General features: G+C 38.6%; 1 protein-coding gene across 2 annotated transcripts in view; it reads left to right on the top strand.

The window, feature by feature from the left end:
• Positions 1-20717, top strand: part of LOC126457900 (LIM and senescent cell antigen-like-containing domain protein 1) — a 75522-nt gene that overhangs the window by 50137 nt on the left and 4668 nt on the right. For both annotated transcript variants that reach the window (XM_050094574.1, XM_050094575.1), the window contains exons 7-9: positions 4036-4152; positions 15486-15627; positions 15704-15911. In XM_050094574.1, coding sequence (XP_049950531.1) covers positions 4036-4152; positions 15486-15627; positions 15704-15903 — 459 coding nt within the window. In that variant the 3' untranslated portion in view covers positions 15904-15911. The remainder of the gene's footprint in view (positions 1-4035; positions 4153-15485; positions 15628-15703; positions 15912-20717) is intronic.

The raw sequence follows: 20717 nt of genomic DNA, 5'->3' as shown, positions 1-20717 counted from the left end.
ATCAATTTTTTTGGAAAGTCTGATCCTTCTCCACTCATCGATACTGTAGTCATAGAATTTTGAAATGGCTTCTGTAAAGGTAGGAAAGCAGACAGAGCTATGATCCTGCTCATAGAAGAAATTTGTTAGTGGACTGGACCAGAGAAAGCAGTATTGGAATAAATTTTAACTTACCAAAAGCATATTATCCAATGCAGTGCAATATCATATTGGTAAATTAGACAAAATTAGTGTATTTTTCTTCCTCTACACTCTGCAAACCACTGTGAAATGCATATTGGAGGGATCTCCCACTATACCATATATTATTAGGGCTGTTTCCCATTCCTTTCATGTATGGAGATTGGGGAGAGCGATTGCAGACTACGGGAGCAGAGCATTCCGATTTCTAACTTTGAAAGTTACTTACTGAAGTTTTGCAAGTAGGCTTTCCTGAAATAGTTAACATCTGTCTCCAAATCATCTCTCAGTTAAGAATTCACAGCATCTTTGTGACACTCTCCCATGGGACAAATAAATCTGTGACTGTTCTTCTTGCTCTTTTTGTACACAGTCAAAATTTCACATTAACCCTGTATGTTATGGATTGCATGCATCACAATATCCTAGGATGGTTTTCACAAGTGTTTTGTAAGCAACCTCCTTTGTACACTGAATGTGTTTTTTAGTATCTAACCAGTGCACTGAAGTCTGCAACCTGCTTCAGCTATGACTGAGCCTACAAAAATTATTACACCCAGGCATTGGTCTGAGTTATCTGATCGTAATTGTAATTCATTGATATTGCAGTCATAGAATACTATTTTTTCGAACATTTAAAGCAAGTTGCTAAGATATGATTGAATATTTGTGCAGATGCTTTTCAGGGGTTACTTCATTATGGGTAACTACATCATCTGCTGAAAAATGTGAGGTTATTATTAAGATTGTCTGCCAGGTCATTAATATACAGTGTGAACAGCAAGGGTCTCAACACACTTTCCTCGATGATGTCTGAAGTTAATTCCACATCTCTTGTTTATTCTCCATCTAAAAGATATACTACTTCCTCCATGCCAAAAAATTCTCATTTCGGTTGCAAATTTTGTTTAATTTCCCATATGATTATTCTCTCATTAAGAATTGTTCATGGTATTGAGTTAAATGCTTTTCAGAAGTCACAAATACTGCATCTCCCTGACCACCTTAGTTAATGACTTTCAGAATGTTGTGCGAGAAAAGCACGAATTGTGTTCCACAAGATCAACATCTACAGAATCCATGCTGATGGGCATGAAGGAGGTCATTCTGTTCAAGGTAGCACATTACGTTTGGTCTCCAGATATGTTCTAAGATTTGAAAACAAACTTATCACAACTGTTACTCTTTTTACACATGTATGTGATTTGCACTTTCTTCCAACAACTAGGCACAGAATCAGATAGTTATCCTATTGGGCCCTGGTGTATTCTTCAGATTTATGGATTTCAACTGTTTCTTTAGAAGGTGGGAGTGGAGAGGAGGAGAGGGGAGGTAGTAAATATAAGAATCACAGAATTAAATTCACTTCAAACAGCCAACCTCTTAATGGACATCCAATGAGACTGTGTTTGAGGACCGTTCATATTTCATATTTATGTTAATGACATTAGGGTCCTTGGTAATAGTGCACAAATCACATTTTTTGCTGTAATACACAAATAAAATTTTTTCTGTAGTTCACAAATTACATTTTTTGTTGGAAGTCAGCATTTGCCAGACATTGCAGGCAGCAAATCTTTCAAAAAGCAGTTTCATTTGGGTCTGAAAAAAATTGTTATTAAAAACTTGTAAGTATTAATAATCACAAAACAGAGAGGGGTAGCTACCACTGCATTCTTGGGTTTGCATCTGGATATTGAAAGATCCATGTTCTATATCTCTCAAGTAAATTGAACTCATTTTGTTTTGCTTTACATTTAATCACAAACATAAGCCACATTGAATGAGCCAGAGGTGCTCATTTTTCATATTTCCACTCTATAATTATGTGTAATCCAATTGTGAGAGCAGGGTGAAACAAATCTCAAAACAGTTTTCATTGTACAAAAACAGTCTGTAGGAATAATAACAAAAAGGTCCTCCAATCAAATATTTGTTCTGATAAATATATTTCTCTTGCCTTGTATCCTTGTTTCAGGACAATGTATAAGCGGTTGTAGTGTACATGTTTTTATTATCAATACAACATATAAGTATCCAAATATTCTTGTGTAATGCAGGAGTAAATGGCATGGTGCTGATGTAAATATTAATGTGATAGGAAGTGTTAGCCGTCTGAAGAAGGGCATGATAGCCTGAAATTAGTTTAGCATTGATATAAAGCATTTTTAAAAAAATTGTGTTATTCATCAACATTTAAGAACAATTATCTGGTTTGCAAATATGTCATGCTAAAATACTTGTGTGATGTGAACGATTACTCGAGTAAAATTCCATAAAGAGTTGTTGAAAAAAATAAAAAAGGGAAGGCTGTAATGTTATGTCTTAAAACATTAATGTTTTGTAATCCTCCAGTAATTCTTTCTTCTGTTCTGTCTCTCATATGTTACGCAAAAACCAAAGAATGGAAACTCCAGGAACGATAGTCTCGTATGTTTTGTTTTCTTTTGGTTTTCTGGTATTGTTACTAAAGCAAAGTGTGTAATTTCCACAAAGAATTTTCACTCTACAGCAGTGTGTAACTGCTTGTTAGGTTCCCAGGAATTACACCAGATAATATTGTGCGGTTATTACAATATTATCCGTCATAATTCCCAGGAACCTATCAAGCAGATGCAGCACCGGGAAAACCCTCAAACAGCACAGTGTGTAACTGATAAGAAATTATTTAGCAAATAAAATGCCAGACCAGGACTGAAATATGGGACCTTTGCTTTCTCTGGGCAAGTGTTCTACCAGCTGTGCTATCCAAGTAAGACTCACGGCCCACTCTCACAGCTTTACTTCCACCAGCACTTGCCTGCGAAAGGCAAAGGTCTCAGGTTTGAGTCCCAGTCCGGCACACAGTTTTAATCTACTGGGAAGTTTCTAATTGTATGCCTGTTCTGCATTGTGCCTTACACTGTTTAATATTAACTTTAAACATTGTAAGGTCCTGGTTAGAATATTAACAATCTTACTAACAGGATAGATTGCTACTCGCAGTAAAGAAGACACATTTGAGTTGCAGACAGGCACAGCAAAAGACTGTTACACAATGACTTTTGTCCAATGATGTCTTCAAAAATGAAAACACCCACACATTCACGCCTGCAAGCATGCCTCATGCACACACCAGCTGTTTCCGGTTCCTCCATTTCATAACATTGTTAATGCTCCCTTTATGTATTGAAATAGATCTCAATCATTTAAATTGTATTGCGTAGTCTTTATGGTATCAAATTATGTATTTATTTGACATATGATACTGTATTATATTTTGATGAATAAACAAAATGAAATCCTTGTTTTGTTTCTAGCATGCAGTGTTTGCCCCAAAAATATCCACAGTGACATATTAGCATAAAAAATCAATTGGAATCTTTTTAAAATGATCCCAAAATTACATTTGCTTTTGGTCAGTATTCAATAAAAGTGGCGCCTATCTTACATAAAACTTTTTCAAAGTTAATCGCTCATGCAGAATGTACTATACTCTTTTTTTTTCACTTATGGTAAATTTGCATTCAGATGCCCATTTCTTAACTGCTGAAAATGAAGGAAAAGACTCTTTTATAAAACTTTCCTAACTTTGGGTGAATTTCTGTTGAGTTCAGCAGTCTAAAGCAAAGAATTTTGTGGCTGTTTGGTATTGGATCTAATCTGTTTTAATGAGACACATGCTCCTCCGCTACTTTAGAAATTGCATAACTTAAAATGTGTGGCAGATCTTGACTTACATTATAACACAATAACCAATATAACAAAAACAAAATTTCATTTACATTAATTCTATCTCTCTGGCAGGCCAAGGTTTTTAAAATTTTACAATTTAAGATGCATTTCATTATATTTGAAACTTTTTTTTGCCTTCAGAATGAACTGTATTGCCTGCGATGCCATGATAAAATGGGTATTCCTATATGTGGAGCATGTCGTCGTCCAATAGAGGAACGTGTTGTCACTGCTTTGGGAAAGCATTGGCATGTTGAGGTGAGAGGCAAAACAGTATCGTATTGTTAGTTTGTACAAGCTGAATATTTTGTGTTTGTGCTTACTAGTTATGTTACTTTGTGGTGTACAATACATTTCAGTTTTTCACTATGTTTTTAGACCGATGAGTCAAAACAGACACTGATACATGCTGATTTTAGGGTATGAGTACATACCAAACTACATGATGCATCTTAGTTGTCAACAGGCCACTGTTGAGGAAGGTAGTCTAGATATCCTCATGTGGAGGATGTTGACATTTGATATGTCTACCACCAGCTATAACTGGCAGATGACTCACATCATGTGCACCTGTTTTTTCACCTACTACACAGCACATGTGGCCTCTACCGTTCGAAACAGAATTCACTATACCATTGCTCCTTGTTTAAGGTAAACGTCAGGATGATTTGTTTGAGAGGGCACAGCCAATTTACTTACCCATCATACCATTGCCCATTCTCTTGCTTGATGTCTAATACTGAGTGAGGTATCACAGTGGGTAGCACACTGGACTTGCATTTGGGAGGATGATGGTTCAAACCTACATCTGGCCATCCTGATTTAGGTTTTCCATGATTTCCCTAAACCGCTTCTGGCAAATGCCGGGATGGTTCCCTTGAAAGGACATGGCCGACTTCCTTTCCCATCCTTGCCTAATCTGATGGGACCGATGACTTCACTGGTTGGTCTCCTCCCCCAAATCAACCAATTTCCTCTCCCATCCATCTTTATGTGAGCTTCTGCTTCATCTTTAATGACCTCATAGTCAGTGGGACATTAAATTCTAATCTTATCTCTTTCCATCTCTAATCACCTCAACTGCATCTTTTTCTAAACTGTGCCAAAATGGTTTGAGAACATGTGAAGGTGCTTGTGTGGCCCACAAGGTCAACAAACTTCAGTCCTACTGAGCACATACGGGATGCCATTGTACCTTGGACCAACTCGGACAAATCTGCATGAGCTGTGGGACACGTTTGAGCAGTTGTGGATCAGGATGTTTTCCCAGTGGTTTTGGTGTATAGTGGAGTCCACACCATGATGGATCATCACCATCATCAATGCCAGAGTGGGTGTTGCTTGTTACTATATACAAGGCTCTATTTTAATTGATAATTAGTGTAGATAGCATTCTGATGCCCAATAGCTGCAAGATGGCACATTAGTTATGGTACTATTTCCTTACACCACTTAAGGTGATTCTGAGGAAGATTTTTTTGAAAGAACTGTTGCAGATTTACTGTTGAGTGCTTGTCTAATGCAAGCTCATGCTCCATCTCTAATGAGATCAGTGTTGACAAGATGTTAAACACTAATCATCTGCCACCTCCCCCCCCCCCCCCCCCTCCTTTTGTAAGAGATTTCTGTATCTGCCATCATTTTCTGCGTAAATCATCTTCAGAAGGTCACAGTATCTTGTGATCTACTCCACAATTCTCCTTTCGAAACAATTACTTCTCTAGTATACCTGGGAACATGCTCTCCTGAGACACCATAGGGAGGTTTGTAACTTCTTTATCTTTCTTTGTTTCCTTTTCCTTTGTTTATCACATTATTTAGTCCCATCATACACTGATCTGACAAAATACATGGGATAGCAATATGCACGTATACAGATGGCAGCAGTATTGCGAACAAAGGGTGTGAAAGTGTAGTGCAGTGGTGGCTCTGTCATCTGTATTTGGCTGAATCATGTGAACAGGCTACTGATATGATTATGACCGCATGACTTTGAACGTGGAATGGTTGTTGGAGCTAGATGCATGGGACATTTTATTTTGGAACTTGTTAGGGAAGTCAATATTCTGAGATCCACAGTGTCAAAAGTGTGCTGAGAATACCAGATTTCAGGCATTACCTCTCACTGTGAACAACGCAATGGCCAATGGCCTTCACTTAACGACAGAGAGCAATGGTGTTTGCATGGAGTTGTCAGTGTTAACAGACAAGCAACCCTGTGTGATATAAATGCAGAAATCAATGTGGGATGTATGATGAACATATCTCTTAGGACAGTGCTGTGTAATTAATGGGCTATGGCAGCAACCAATTTCTGATGCAAGTCCCTTTGCTAACAGCACATCAACTGCAATGCTTCTCCTGGGATTGTGATCATATTAGTTGGACACTGGCAACTGGAAAACTGTGGCCTGGTTCGGTGAGTTCAATTTCATTTGGTAAGAGCTGATAGTAGGCTTCAAGCATGACACAGATACCATAAAGCCGTGGATCCAAGTTGGCAAAGAGGCTCTGTGCAAGCTGGTGGTGGCCTCATATAGTGTGAGCTTTGTTTACATGGAATGGAACCAATAATCAACTAAAAATGGTTACATTTGGCGGCTTGGAGACCATTTGCAGCCATTCATGGATGTCGTGCTCTCAGACAATGATGGAATTTTTAAGATGACAATGTGCCATGTTAGCAGGACACAATTGTTCACTATTGGTTTGAAGAACATTCTGGATAGTTAAAGCGAACAATTTGGCCTCCCAGGTTGCCCATTATGAATCCCATCGAACATTTATGTAACATAATCAAGAGGTCAGACCGTGTATAAAATCCTGCACTGGCAACATTTTGCAATTATAGATGGCTACACAGGCAGCATAGACCATTATTTCTGCAAGGGACTCCCAATAACTTGTTGAGTCCATGCCATGTCAAGTTGTTGCACTATGCCTGGCAAAAGGAGGTGCAATATGATATTAGGTGGTATTTCATGACTTCTGTCACCTCAGTGTATTAGTAGCAGCCCTATAGAAAGTTTCAGATCTTTAAACTATGAAAGCAAAGAAGGAATAATTGTTAATGGATCATATCTGAACCACTTTAATTCTGATAGTGATAGTGTACTGTCTGCATCTGGTACAGACAGAAAACAAAAGCAAGAGCTTAATGGAGGAAGTTTGAAAATCACCTTGAAAGTTAGTTATAATAAGACTAAAATTATGTATACCTGACCTATTGTGTAGGTTGGGGGGGGGGGGGGGGGGGGGCAAGTGTTAGTAGGACTTACACGTAGAGGGTTCCCTACAGACTTAATTATGTGTATAGACAGTTCAACCAACCTTGAGAATCGAGAATCTCAATGATTTTGCCTGTTATTGACTTTGATACTAATAAGATATTGGTACCAGGAATTTCAAGACTTTTGTGAATGTATTAATTTTAAGTTTGTGATATAATTACAAATTTTCAATTTCATGATTTTTTCATTTACTTCTACTGTGAAACATTGCTTCTTTCCAAATTTCATGACTATATAAGTTGTAATGAGTGAGTTTGCAGCTAACAAAATATGTGAAATAAATGGCCATATTTTTTTTATTCCAATTACTTTTACACCAGCAACATGTTCACCCATTCCTATCCATTAACCAAATGGACAAACATACACAGTCAGATAATAAATGACAATTCTTTTTCTGTTTGAGATAATTACAAATCAACAACTTTCATATATTTGCTGCACTTGTCGTGTGAATCCTTGCTTCTTGGGCAAATTTTATGATTCTAGGCCAAAAGGAAGTACCCTATAGGTTTTGATGAGCGAGTTTGCAAAAGTCAAAATATGTGACATAAATGGCAGTACCTTTTGATTGCATTGACTTAAAAGCTTACATTTATTACACTGCCAAGAGACCTTAGATCTTAGTTATGTGACATAAATTTCAACTTGATACGTCTACCCTTAATGACCTGACAGACAAAACAGCTGCATTATGAATGACAAAAAGTGATTCCCCCCCCCCCCCCCCCCATGTGATTTAATTACAAGTTATAAATGTTGAGATTTTTGCCTTTGGTTCTACTGTGAAACTTAGTTTCTTGCCAAATCTCATGAGTCTATGTCAACGGGAAGTACCTTATAGGTTTTGATGAATGAATTTGGGAGTATCAAAATACATGCATCTATACTCTGCAAACCACCATGAGAGGCATAGCAAGGGGGTACATCCCATGGTACCAATTATTAGGGTTTCTTCCCGTTCCATTCACGTATGGAGAGTGAGAAGAATGCTTGTTTGAATGCCCTAATGTGTGCTGTAATTATTGTAATCTTATCCTCACGATGCCAATGTGAGCAATATTGTGAACAATAAGTTGTAGTACATTCCTAGAATCATCATTTAAAGACAATTTTTGAAACTTTGTTTATAGACTTTCTCGGTATAGTTTACCTCTGTCTTCAAAAGACTTCCAGTTCAGTGCCTTCAGTATCTTTGTGACACTCTCCCCCAGATCAAACAAACCTATGACCATTTGTGCTGCCCTTCTCTGTATATTGCAACATCCACTGTTAGTCCTCTTTGGTACGAGTCCTACACACTTGATAAATTTTCTGGAACTGGTTGCACAAGGGATTTGTGAGCAATCTCCTTCGTAGACTGATTGCACTTCCCCTGTATTCCATCAATAAACTTAAGTCTATCTCCTGTTTTACCCACGACTGAGCCTATGAGATCATTCCATTTCATGTCCGTGCAAAGTGTGACACCCAGGTATTTTTATGGGTTGGCCAATTCCAGCAGTGACTCATTAATGTTAAAAGATACTACATTTTCTGGTTTTGTGAAGTGCACAGTTTTACATAGCCAAACATTTAAAGCAAGTTCCCAGTGTGCACCACTTTGAAATTTTATCAAGATCTGACTGAATATTTATGCAGCTCCTCCCAGATAGTGCTTGAGTATAGATAACTGCATCACCTGTAAAAAGTCTTAAGTTACTATTAATATCATCTCCCATGCCATTAATATACAACGTGAACAGCAAGGCTCCTAACACATTACCCTGGGGCTCACCTGAAGTTACTTCTACATCTGACGATGACCCTCCACCCAAGATAACATGCTGCATCCTCCCTACCAAAAAGTCCTCAATTCAGTCACAAATTTCACTTGATAAGCAATATTATCTTACTTTTGACAATAAGCATATGTGTGGTACTGAATCAACTGCTTTTTGGAAATCGAGAAGTACTGCTTCTACCTGATTGCCATGATCCAAAGGTTTCAGGATGTCATGTGAATGATGGGAGTTGGGTTTCCCGTGATGGATGTTTCCATACTACATTCTGGTTGGTATTGAGAAGGACTTTCTGTTCAAGATACCTCATTATGATTGAGCTCAGAATATGATCTAAGATTCTACAGCAAATCGATGTCAAGGATATTGGATGGTTGTTTTGTGGATCATTTCTGCTACCCTTCTTGTAGATGGGTGTGACCTGTGCTTTTTTCCAGGAACTGGGGATCTAAGATATAGTTAGAAGAGGGGCTAACTCAGCTGCAAATTCAGTATATAATTTGGTAGGAATTCCATCAGCCCCTGGAGCTTTGTTCAGTGGAGCTTTTTCTCAATATCACTGATACTAGTGCTTAGTTTATTCACCTTTTCAGTGGTATAAGAATTAAATTTGGGCAATTCTGCTGAGTTTTACTTTGTATAGGAACATTTGAAAATGGAGTTAAGCATTTCAGCATTTGCTTTGCTACCCTCAATTTTGGTTCCTGTGTCATTCACTAAGGACTGGACCTAAATTTGGTGTCACTAACAGCCTTTACACGTGACCAGAATTCTTTGAGATTTGTCAAATATCATTTGACAATATTCTGTTACAGGCCTATTTGTTGCCACAAGACCCAATATATTTCCATCATGATGGGGCTACTAACAATCTGTTGTAGGAAGTTTCCAGAGATGGCATGTAGAAATGTTTCACAGGATGTCTTATCACACCTATCATTAACAAAACTGTGATTTTCCCAGTTAGTTGGTTGATGATTGTAGGCTCCACCAGTGATAAGATTATGGCAAGGGAACCTATGTACAAATGAACAGAGGTTTTCTCTAAAGTTGTTGGCTACAACCAGTTATCATTTTATGCCCACCAACCCTGATACTAAGTCTTGCCCAAATAGCTCACATTGAACTTCAATTTCCCATTTGCGTATCCTTTATGTACAGTTATGTATTTTTCTGAAAAATCTCACTGCTATCAATTTCAGGTTTCAACCAGCTCTCTGTAGCTGGTATTATGTGGACTTCACTACTTTTTGTGAGCCTTTCAAACTCTGGTACTTTGTTGCAAATGCTTCAGCAGTTTAGCATTAGGATTTTAATACTCTCACCTATGGGCGACATTTCTTTCAGTCTTACCCTGGTACTTCTGGGTTTCCTGCAGCTGTTGTTACCTGAATTGGATGGAGAGTTTCCTAATCTAAAAACCCATGTATGCACTTCACACAGAGTCAACTGCCTGAGTAGCAGCATCTGATGTTTAGTGTACACCTAACCCATTTATCGTGAGCCTACAGTTCTCAGCACTACGGCACAAGTCGAGGAAGTTGTTGCCCAGCTTGTCACAGAACCTTTGAAGCCTCTGGTTCAGTCCTTCCACTCGAACTAAATGCCCACGATTAGTTCTGGGGACAATGCTGCAAATTGTGAGCTTCGTTCAGACTCCATGTTCCAACATGGGTCATAATCCGCATTTAATTTCACCCTGTTCCCTCAGTGCCTGCTGGAATAGCCTCTTCAATATGTTGAATGAGGCTCCTTGGCATACACACTGCATGCTCCTGGTGCCCTTTCCTGTCCCTTCCTGCCATTTCTGTGAGGGGTACCATCATTCGCTCTTAAATTTGAACTGCCAGTGAGCAATACACCCCTACCATTTTGTGTTTGCCTCCTCTCGACACTGAACAAAACCGGTTTCCCCAAATCAGGTGAAGTGAGTTCCATTGGCTCAGTTTCTGTGAAAGACAGCACCCCAAACTTGGTGGTTAGGGGGACTGGTACGACACCCTGGGTCTGATGCTGGTATCAAAGGTACACAACTCTTGGGAGCTCTTCCAGCACACCAGTTTGCAGCAGCTGCCAATTGTTTGACAGCAGTCAGGTTTATTTCCAGCTGCATATTAACTTCAACCAACTCTTCCCATATTAAGAGAACAGCATTCGCAATGGAGCTTCCTTTCTCCTGGTGCAATGTATTAAAACTTGAAATTGAACCAAGTGATAATCATTTAATCTATTGAACTAAAAAGTTACTAATTCCCTATAGGAATTGAAGCAAACACACAAAACACGATTTATATTAAGACGACACAAAAACCTATGTTAAAAATTACTAGTTTTCTATTGAGGTTGATTACAGTTGTTAGGGAACACGAAAACAGAGTTCATTTACGATAAATGTAGGTAGTATATAGGGCTACTCTTCTTTAAGGAAAACTAGATATAACAGAAAATTTTAGAATATTTGCTACAGTAACTAAGTCATGTGACATAAATGGCAACACTATGGGATTGTGTTGACTTGCAAGCTTCAAGCTTTTACGCCCCTAAGGGACCATAGGCCTTAGTATGTGACATAAATTTCAGCTTGATACCTCTGGCAGTTCCTGAGAAAAGGGGTTTTTAATGGTTAGACAGACAGGTGGACAAAAAACAGTGTGATCCTATAAGGGTTCCATTTTTACCAGTTGAGGTACAGAATCCTAAGAAGGGCAAATTGACAAGAAAGTCATAGAACCAAGTGATCACTTGTTGTATTTATGATAGTTGTAGATAACAACTGGATAGACATTTGAGGAACTAAACATGAGTAAAAATGAACTGGATTTTTTAAAAATTAAGCTTCTGTTGTGCGTGAAAAGAAAAGTAAACAGATTGTATAACCAGTTTCATCTTCCGACCGTGAAACATGGGTGTTTAACCTAAAATCCAAGCAAAAACTGAGGGTTGCTCAATGAGGATTGAATGTTACTTGATGCAAATTAAGAGGAGGGATGTGGGGGGGTATCAAGGTACTTAATTGATTGTAAAATGCAATTACGATTGATGAAAGGGTAATGGAGGAGGTCAGAGCATGAAGCCAAGTGAGTGGATGGTAGATAGACAAAGGAATTCTTTGCTGCATTCTATGAGATGTAAAAGAACGAGATAGTGACCTAATGAAAGGTGGGTATATGACATTAAAAGTATGCTAGAATGACGTTGCATATAGCTGAAGTCCCGTAATGCATTTAAAAGTCTAGGAGGCCTTCATCTAGCATTGGATGTCAGATACTCGTGACATGTATCACAATTCAGTATCCCCCTTACAGACTGCTGGGATGCATAGAAGGTGATGAGTACAATAACGATATTTTTGGGAGTTGGAACCCATGTCTGTAGACAAGCAATTTGCATACTACAGGAACAAATGTGTACAACACAACAAAAATGTATTCTACATGTCTAATGGGCGAAAGTGTGACAATGATGTAACATGACTCTGATAAGAAACTGTATTCCCAGGTAAGACAGTGAATGTACTTGCTTATTTGTTTACTTAATAACAGAGTTTATCTGCTGATCATAGACTCAAATTTCTGTGGGACATCACATTTCTCAGGTGTTTAAACATTATTCATTTATCAAGTTAATCTGGCTTCTTGTGCCATTGCGTTGTTTTGTATACTTTATGTTATAATGTTTAATAAATTCATTACATTTTAAGCTGGAATTAATGGTTACTGCAAGATTATATGGCAAAAGGACTCTAAATGGACATTAGCAACACTGTGACTTACAGCATCTCACCCTCTGCAACAGCTCCGTTTCTCCAAATGTTTTGTCAGATATCTTCAGAAGTTTCCTAGCAAACTGAAAGAAACCATTAAGATCTCTCTAGCAGCTGTTGGCCATCATGCTTACAGTTCTGTGGCAAAAGGTGTTACTCTGACATTGTGTATCTGTAGGGAAGAAGGTCCTCTGACAATTTTCAAACAGAAAAGTGCTTGATGTTGTTGTTGTTGTAGTCTTCAGTCCAGAGACTGGTTTGATGCAGCTCTCCATGCTACTCTATCCTGTGCAAGGTTCTTCATCTCCCAGTACCTACTGCAACCTACATCCTTCTGAATCTGTTTAGTGTATTCATCTCTTGGTCTCCCTCTACGATTTTTACCCTCCACGCTGCCCTCCAATACTAAATTGGTGATCCCTTGATGCCTCAAAATATGCCCTACCAACCTATCCCTTCTTCTAGTCAAGTTGTGCCATAAATTTCTCTTCTCTCAAATTCTATTCAGTACCTCCTCATTAGTTATGTGATCTACCCATCTAATCTTCAGCATTCTTCTGTAGCACCACATTTCGAAAGCTTCTATTCTCTTCTTGTCCAAACTGTTTATCGTCCATGTTTCACTTCCATACATGGGTACACTCCATACAAATACTTTCAGAAACGACTTCCTGACACTTAAATCTATACTTGTTGTTAACAAATTTCTCTTCTTCATAAATGCTTTCCTTGCCGTGGCCAGTCTACATTTTATATCCTCTCAACTTCGACCATCAACAGTTATTCTGCTCCCCAAATAGCAAAACTCATTTACTATTTTAAGCATCTCATTTCCTAATCTAATTCCCGCAGCATCACCCAATTTAATCTGACTACATTCCATTATCCTCATTTTGCTTTTGTTGATGTTCATCTTATATCCTCCTTTCAAGAGACTGTCCATTCCGTTCAGCTGCTCTTCCAGGTCCTTTACTGTCCCTGACAGAATTACAATGTCATCGGCGAACCTCAAAGTTTTTATCTCTTCTCCATGGATTTTAATTCCAACTCCGAATTTTTCTTTTGTTTCCTTTACTGCTTGCTCAAAATACAGATATAATAACGTCGGGGATAGGCTACAACCCTGTCCCACTCCCTTCCCAACCACTGGTTCCCTTTCATGCTCCTCTTCTCTTATAACTGCCATCTAGTTTCTGTACAAATTGTAAATAGCCCTTCGGTCCCTGTATTTTACCCCTGCCACCTTCAGAATTTGAAATAGAATTTTCCAGTCAACATTGTCAAAAGCTTTCTCTAAGTCTACATACGCTAGAAACGTAGGTTTGCCCTTCCTTAATCTATTTTCTAAGATAAGTCATAGGGTCAGTATTGCCTCACGTGTTCCAACATTTCTACGGAAGTCAAACTGATCTTCGCCGAGGTCAGCTTCTAGCAGTTTTTCCATTCATCTGTAAAGAATTCATGTTGGTATTTTGCAGTCGTGGCTTATTAAATTGATAGTTCGGTAATTTTCGCATCTGTCAACATCTGCTTTCTTTGGGATTGGAATTATTATATTCTTCTTGAAGTCTGGGGGTATTTCGCCTGTCTCGTACATCTTTCTCACCAGATGGTAGAGTTTTGTTAGGCCTGCCTCTCCCAAGGCTGTCAGTAGTTCTAATGGAATGTTGTCTTCTCCCGGGGCCTTGTTTTGACTTAGGTCTTTCAGTGCTCTGTCAAACTCTTTATGCAGTATCATATCTCCTATTTCATCTTCATCTACATTCTCTTCCATTTCTATAATATTGTCCTCCTGTACATCGCCCTTGTATAGACCCTCTATGTACTCCTTCCACCCTTGTGCTTTCCCTTCTTTGCTTAGAACTGGGTTTCCATCTGAGCTCTTGATATTCATGCAAGTGGTTGTCTTTTCTCCAAAGGTCTCTTTAATTTTTCTGTAGGCAGTGTCTATCTTAACCCTAGTGGTATGTGCCTCTACATCCTTACATTTGTCCTCTAACCATCCCTGCTTAGCCATTTTGCACTTCCTGTCGATCTCATTTTTTGAGACTTTGTATTCCTTTTTGCCTGCTTCATTTACTGCATGTTTATATTTTCTCCTTTCATCAATTAAATTCAATACCTCTTCTGTTATGCAAGGATTTCTACTAGCCCTCGTCTTATTACCTACTTGATCCTCTGCTGCCTTCACCACTTCATCTCTCAAAGCTACCCATTCTTCTTCTACTGTATTTCTTTCCCCCATTCTTGTCAATCGTTCCCTAATGCTCTCCCTGAAGCTCTCTACAACCTGTCGTTCTTTCAGTTTATCCAGGTCCCATCTCCTTAAATTCCCACCTTTTTGCAGTTTCTTCAGTTTTAATCTGCAGTTCATCTGCTCGATATTAACAAAAATATAAATTTCATTATGTTTATGTACAACTTTTTTCTAATCAGTCTTAAGTAATAGCCCATTGTCACAGCCATATCACTCACTCGGGTATAAATGTTACTTGTGGACTAAATAATCCTATCTTAAACCTTAATCCCTTAAAGTACAGCCTGCAAATCAGCAAAAACACCCAAAAATAGTTCACTGTTGTTTATGTACAACTTTTTTCTAATCAGTCTTAAGTATTAGTATTGTTTCACTACAAGGATTTGCACAGATTAATTTTGTAATCTCTATCACTAAAGAAATATATGTGTTGTGGGGATATGTCTTTCACTGACTGTCATATGCAGTGTTTTAATGTATAATCTGCTCTTTATTTTCAGCATTTTGTTTGTGCCAAGTGTGAGAAACCTTTTCTGGGCCATAGACATTATGAGAAAAAGGGTTTAGCCTATTGTGAAACTCATTACCATCAGTTATTTGGAAATTTGTGCTTTGTCTGTAACCAAGTGATTTCGGGAGATGGTAAGTGGCATTTGATTTTGGTAATTTAATGGAAAACTACATTTATCAGATATTTAATCATATTTTGCTGTTACAGTTTTCACTGCTATGAACAAAGCTTGGTGTGTTCACCACTTTGCATGTTCCATCTGTGATCAAAAGATGAATCAGCGTACCAAGTTTTACGAATTTGACTTGAAGCCTGTGTGTAAGAAATGTTATGAGAAATTTCCATCTGAATTGAAACGCCGATTACGTAAGGCTCATGAGCAGACACCCAAGAAAACCTCTGCATAAGATGAAAGGTAATAACTATATCATTGACAGTTATTGTACTCACCTTTTTATTTTATTTTATATGCTATTTAGGTACTTGAATTTTATATGTCATCTTGTATTAGGCTCTGCAGAAATGTTGCTCTACCATTACAAGGAAAAAATATTCCCTTTATTACAAAATACAGTCCTAGAACAGGATTCAATAAACAAGGTGCAGGGTGTTTTCATGTATGAGACAAGCACTGTCTCCAACACTCAAGTGGGAACCAGTTCCCCTGTAAGCAGGCTCTGACACTCCAGCTCAGTATTCAGACAGTGTGGTGGATGGTGTATCAATTATAGCCAAGAATAATATGTATGATTTAGAATCAGCCTCAGAAGGAAGTCAAAGAAAATTGTTGCACCATTAAGCTATTTAGACTTGTATCAGTAGCATCTGCTCACAGAACTCTCTACAAATGAAACATTACAAAGTAATATAGTACATCATCTGACCAATTCATGTACTATTGCTCAATGTCAGTACTGCAACATCTCTGTTGTAGTGTATGTGTAATGAAGAACTTGATCTTGAAATGTTGATCGTTTTTATGATGAGGCAGAAATAAATCTATGTATGGGAACTGTCAGAAGAGTTGACACTGTAGCTTTGAGAAACCTCAACAGTTTCATCGACAGCCTCTGCACAACATGAAAATGAGGGTGTGGTGTGGAATTAGTGTGATGCAAATTATTAGACCAATCTTTTACCAGCAAACCACATCTTCTGAAAGGTACATGAACAATATACTGGAACCTTGTTTCAAAGACCTAACAGCTGTTGAAAAAAAAAAAAAAAAGCTATGGTTATTTCACACAAAACGTTGTAAGAGCAAACACTTCCAGTGTTTATATGACAGTACAACTAACTGTTTATCTTGATAAAAACTGTTGTTATGTCAGAGAGAATATTAACAACATTCTTCGGCGGAAGAGAAGTACCAACATAAATAACATAAGCTTTCTGAGTTTTAGGACATTTAGGAAGCTTTTATGGTTATGACATATTTACTATCTCCTGTAGAATTTGCATGCAGCTATCTTTAAAATTAGATTATTATGCACAGTGAACACCAGTGATTCATTTAACTTGGTTTGGTATTTGTAGTTTACTCCTTTGATGCTGTATGGGAAATATTTTGCAGCATCTTAGTTAAGGCAATATTTTTAGAGCAGAGTCTTGCTATTAAGTTCACAATTAATAAGGAGTGAATTTTTTCTATGACATCACAGTACATCACCTTCTAGATGAGATTTCTTGTTGACAAAATACAGTTGTTTAGAAACACAATTGCATTCTTTCAATTAACATGAAATTTTGTGATTTGTGTGGACTAATGCTGAAAGAATTGTTCATTTTCTGTTCCGATATTGTCTCTTTGAATGACTTGTTCAAGACCTCTATTTTGTCATCCTTTCATTTTATCTTTAATGTTTGGAATGAAGTAACAGAGGTGAAATCCAGTGAATGGATGGGAATATGGTTGTGAATGTGTTGCACATTTGGGTTTAAAGTTGCTCAGCAGTGATCGCCATATGAACAGAAGCATTTTTTGGAAGAGCACCCGTGACTTCTGTTGCCACAAATTGGATTCCTTCAGTGTAGACTTGTGTCTAAATGTTTTGTCGTTGTCCAGTAGTAATCAGAATTAACCATTTAATCTTGTGGAAAGATCAACAAAGCCTTTATGTTTGAGTTGAACATTCATAAGATCCTACTGCAGTGTTCTCTCTATGCTTTGTGTTACGGGAGAGTAGTCTGATGATAACTGGAAGATAATCAGAGGGCAATATGAGGCAAAGCTCTGAGTTCGATGGCTTAAAAAAAACACATGGACAAATCACAATTACAGACAGTGAGATGGCCACCTGGTGGTGTCTGGTGAGCCCTCTCTAGCAGTGGCACATGGTTGCTAGTTTAAATGTTTCATCTGTGGAGATGAGTATGGTGCATGACATGCTGAGTACAGTCAACAAACAGGCTGTCAATACTACACCCCCCGCCCTTCCCCCCCCTCAAAAAATAGTGCACTATTGTTGCATAGTGTGAATGCAGGCGACGAGAAGGTGTGGCGGAGCTAAGGCCTCCATCTAACAGCAGGGTGATTGCAGAATTGGCACTGCTGTTAATGCAGGCTCGGTGTCTGTGAGTGACTTCACTGTGAATGGCACTGGATACTACGGCACCGGCAGCGTAGGCAGGCAGGGCTCGACCTCCATGGCAAGGTCATATGATGACCCATGTGCATGAATGTCAGGCACCAGCAAGGACTGCTCGTGACTGCAGTCTGGGATGCAGGCAGCATTTCTAAAACTTGAAAATCTGTGGTAGGATAATAATAATCACAGAAATGTACTTGATTAAGTGTTTTTGATGGATGTCTGAAGTGACACAAGCGGTATAATGAGTCAACCTGTCATCTGAGTGATGATGGTGGATTCCCAGTTGGAGGCTTGCTAAAGACATGGTAGAAAACTTTATCCTTCATGCAGAACTTTGCTGTGAAGTTGCCTAGTGAAGCTGTGTTGAGTGTGACATAGATGCAGCAGAGTGAAGTGCTGACAACAACATAATAAGTTCGCCTGTGAAATGTCATGGAAAGACAAAGTGTGATAGGTATTGAAAACAACACCAAAGCATTTTCCCTTAGATCTGGCACTGGACTCTGGGACCGTGAAAGGGTGAATGAAGTGTTCGCCTTCACTATTCGATTGAGGAGAGAACAGTGCCATATTTGGATATGATTCCCATTTCATTGGCAGAGAAATTCCAATGAAGAAAATTGTGGACGTGGACCATTGTGAATCAATAACCATTTGATTGTTAACAGGTGTTAATAGTTGCATTAAAGTTGTTAGAAAGTCTGATTTTTCCATTCAGTTTTCTTATGATAATTGTAGGAGATGCCCAATGACTGGAAGAAATAGGCTTCAGTACAAGAATTTGTCCTAATCTGTAGAGTTTAGAAGCATCTTTATCACGAACGGCATTGTGAGCATTGTCTTGGAGCACAATGTACACATGAAAATTCTTTGTGTGTTCTAGGATGCCAGCAACCACATGTTTATATTTTTCACACAACTGATGAACGCTGAGTTGGTAGACTTGCATGTCAATAGCATTCTCATTGTTCTGAATATTTAATCCAAACAAATCAGATGCATTCCATGCCAAACATAATGGGACTTGAGTGTGATTGAACTACTGTGAATGGCACTAATACAGTCCTATTTTGATCATTTGCTTACAGGGTGCACATCCAAAGAAGATACTTTGCCTTTATAGCATTTTAGGTACAGGTTTGGGTTTTGGAGCTAGGGTGTCCCAATTGCTCGCAAGTAGTTCGAGTAATCGAGCAATTAGTGTGATTGAAGCACCAGTATCTAACTGAAATGGTACACAACGATTGCATATCTGTAAAGATACAAATAGTTTGTGGTTTGTTCTGTGAATATGACTGACAGTTTTGATTTTAAGAAGACTGCTTTTTATCTGTTTAGAGAGAGAGAGAGAGAGAGAGAGAGAGAGAGAGAGAGAGAGAGAGCGAGGGAGCCTTCTGCTGTTTGTCCATGTGAAGAAAGCCAGTTTTATTTATCCAAGTTTTACACTATGTGTGTTGCTTTATGATTTTTGTGCTTGCATTTACAGTTCAGTATGCAGAGATGTTGAATCTTCTTCCATAGATCCAAGTAGTTACAAATCACAAACTCGTCATCAGAGAAGTCTGTTGTGCCCATTGGTGTAATGAGGAGAATGAACATTAGAACACATCAAACACTATAGAAGGATTAAAATGTAAATGTATTTATTTACAATATATTTTACATAAATGATACATAACTTTGTATCCTTCGGTCTCTCTCTCTCTCTCTCTCTCTCTCTCTCTCTCTCTCTCTCTCTCTCTCTCTCTCTCTCTCCCCCCCCTCCCTCTCCCCCCCTCCCTCCTCCCGCTCTCTCACCCCTCTCCCCCTCCTCCCTGCTCCCTCCTCCCTGCTCCTCTCTTTCTCCCCCCCTCCCCCTTACACTAGTACTTAATTCACAATATTATTGAGCAGCTGTTGCAGTGACAGTGTCGAGCTAGGTTTGGCAAGTCTCACTGTCTACATTTGTAAAATCCCACTGTACTATCATCTGTATGGTCAGTGTGATTGGAGTGTAGTCTGATGATAATCTGAGAACAGTCTGAGTGTGGTAGCTTAAAAAGACTCGCGGACCAATCACAGTTGTGGGCAGTGAGACGACACAAATTCTGCATCCTCTGGTGACATGTATAGTGCCACCTGGCGGCTTCTGTCAAACTCCCTCTAGTGGAGGCCCAAGCACCACCTGATGGCTTGTGCAAATTCCCTCCAGTGGCGGCTCACAGCAGCCAGTTTAAATGATTCTTCTGTGGAAAATAGAGTGACATGCCGAGTGCAGTTATGAACAAACTGTTTATACCGCACAAGTGATTTTCTTTTGCTCATGTGTAAGATTTTTAGGAGAGATTTGTACAAAGTGTTGATGTCTCCAACTTCTGTATGTGAATAAGGGCCACTGTCTTTATGTTTATTCTTGTATCATCAGCAACATTTCTGATTGTGAGGCAACACGATCTTTTCAAGAATTTACACACTTGCTTTCTGTGGTTTCACAAGGAACTTCATAACAGCTATTTGCTCTCCAAAGTTGGTATTACTTCCCCTCATCACATATACAGACCATATGTGGACAAGAACAGAACTGCACTTATCACAGTGTTGACTAGGAAATTGCAAGCAATTGAGATTCTTTTGGGTAGTGGACAAAGAAA

Source organism: Schistocerca serialis, chromosome 2, assembly GCF_023864345.2.
Source record: "Schistocerca serialis cubense isolate TAMUIC-IGC-003099 chromosome 2, iqSchSeri2.2, whole genome shotgun sequence".
Classification (NCBI taxonomy): Eukaryota; Metazoa; Arthropoda; class Insecta; order Orthoptera; family Acrididae; genus Schistocerca; species Schistocerca serialis.
Note: the sequence above shows the minus strand (reverse complement) of the source record. Positions and strands in the feature narration are given on the sequence as shown.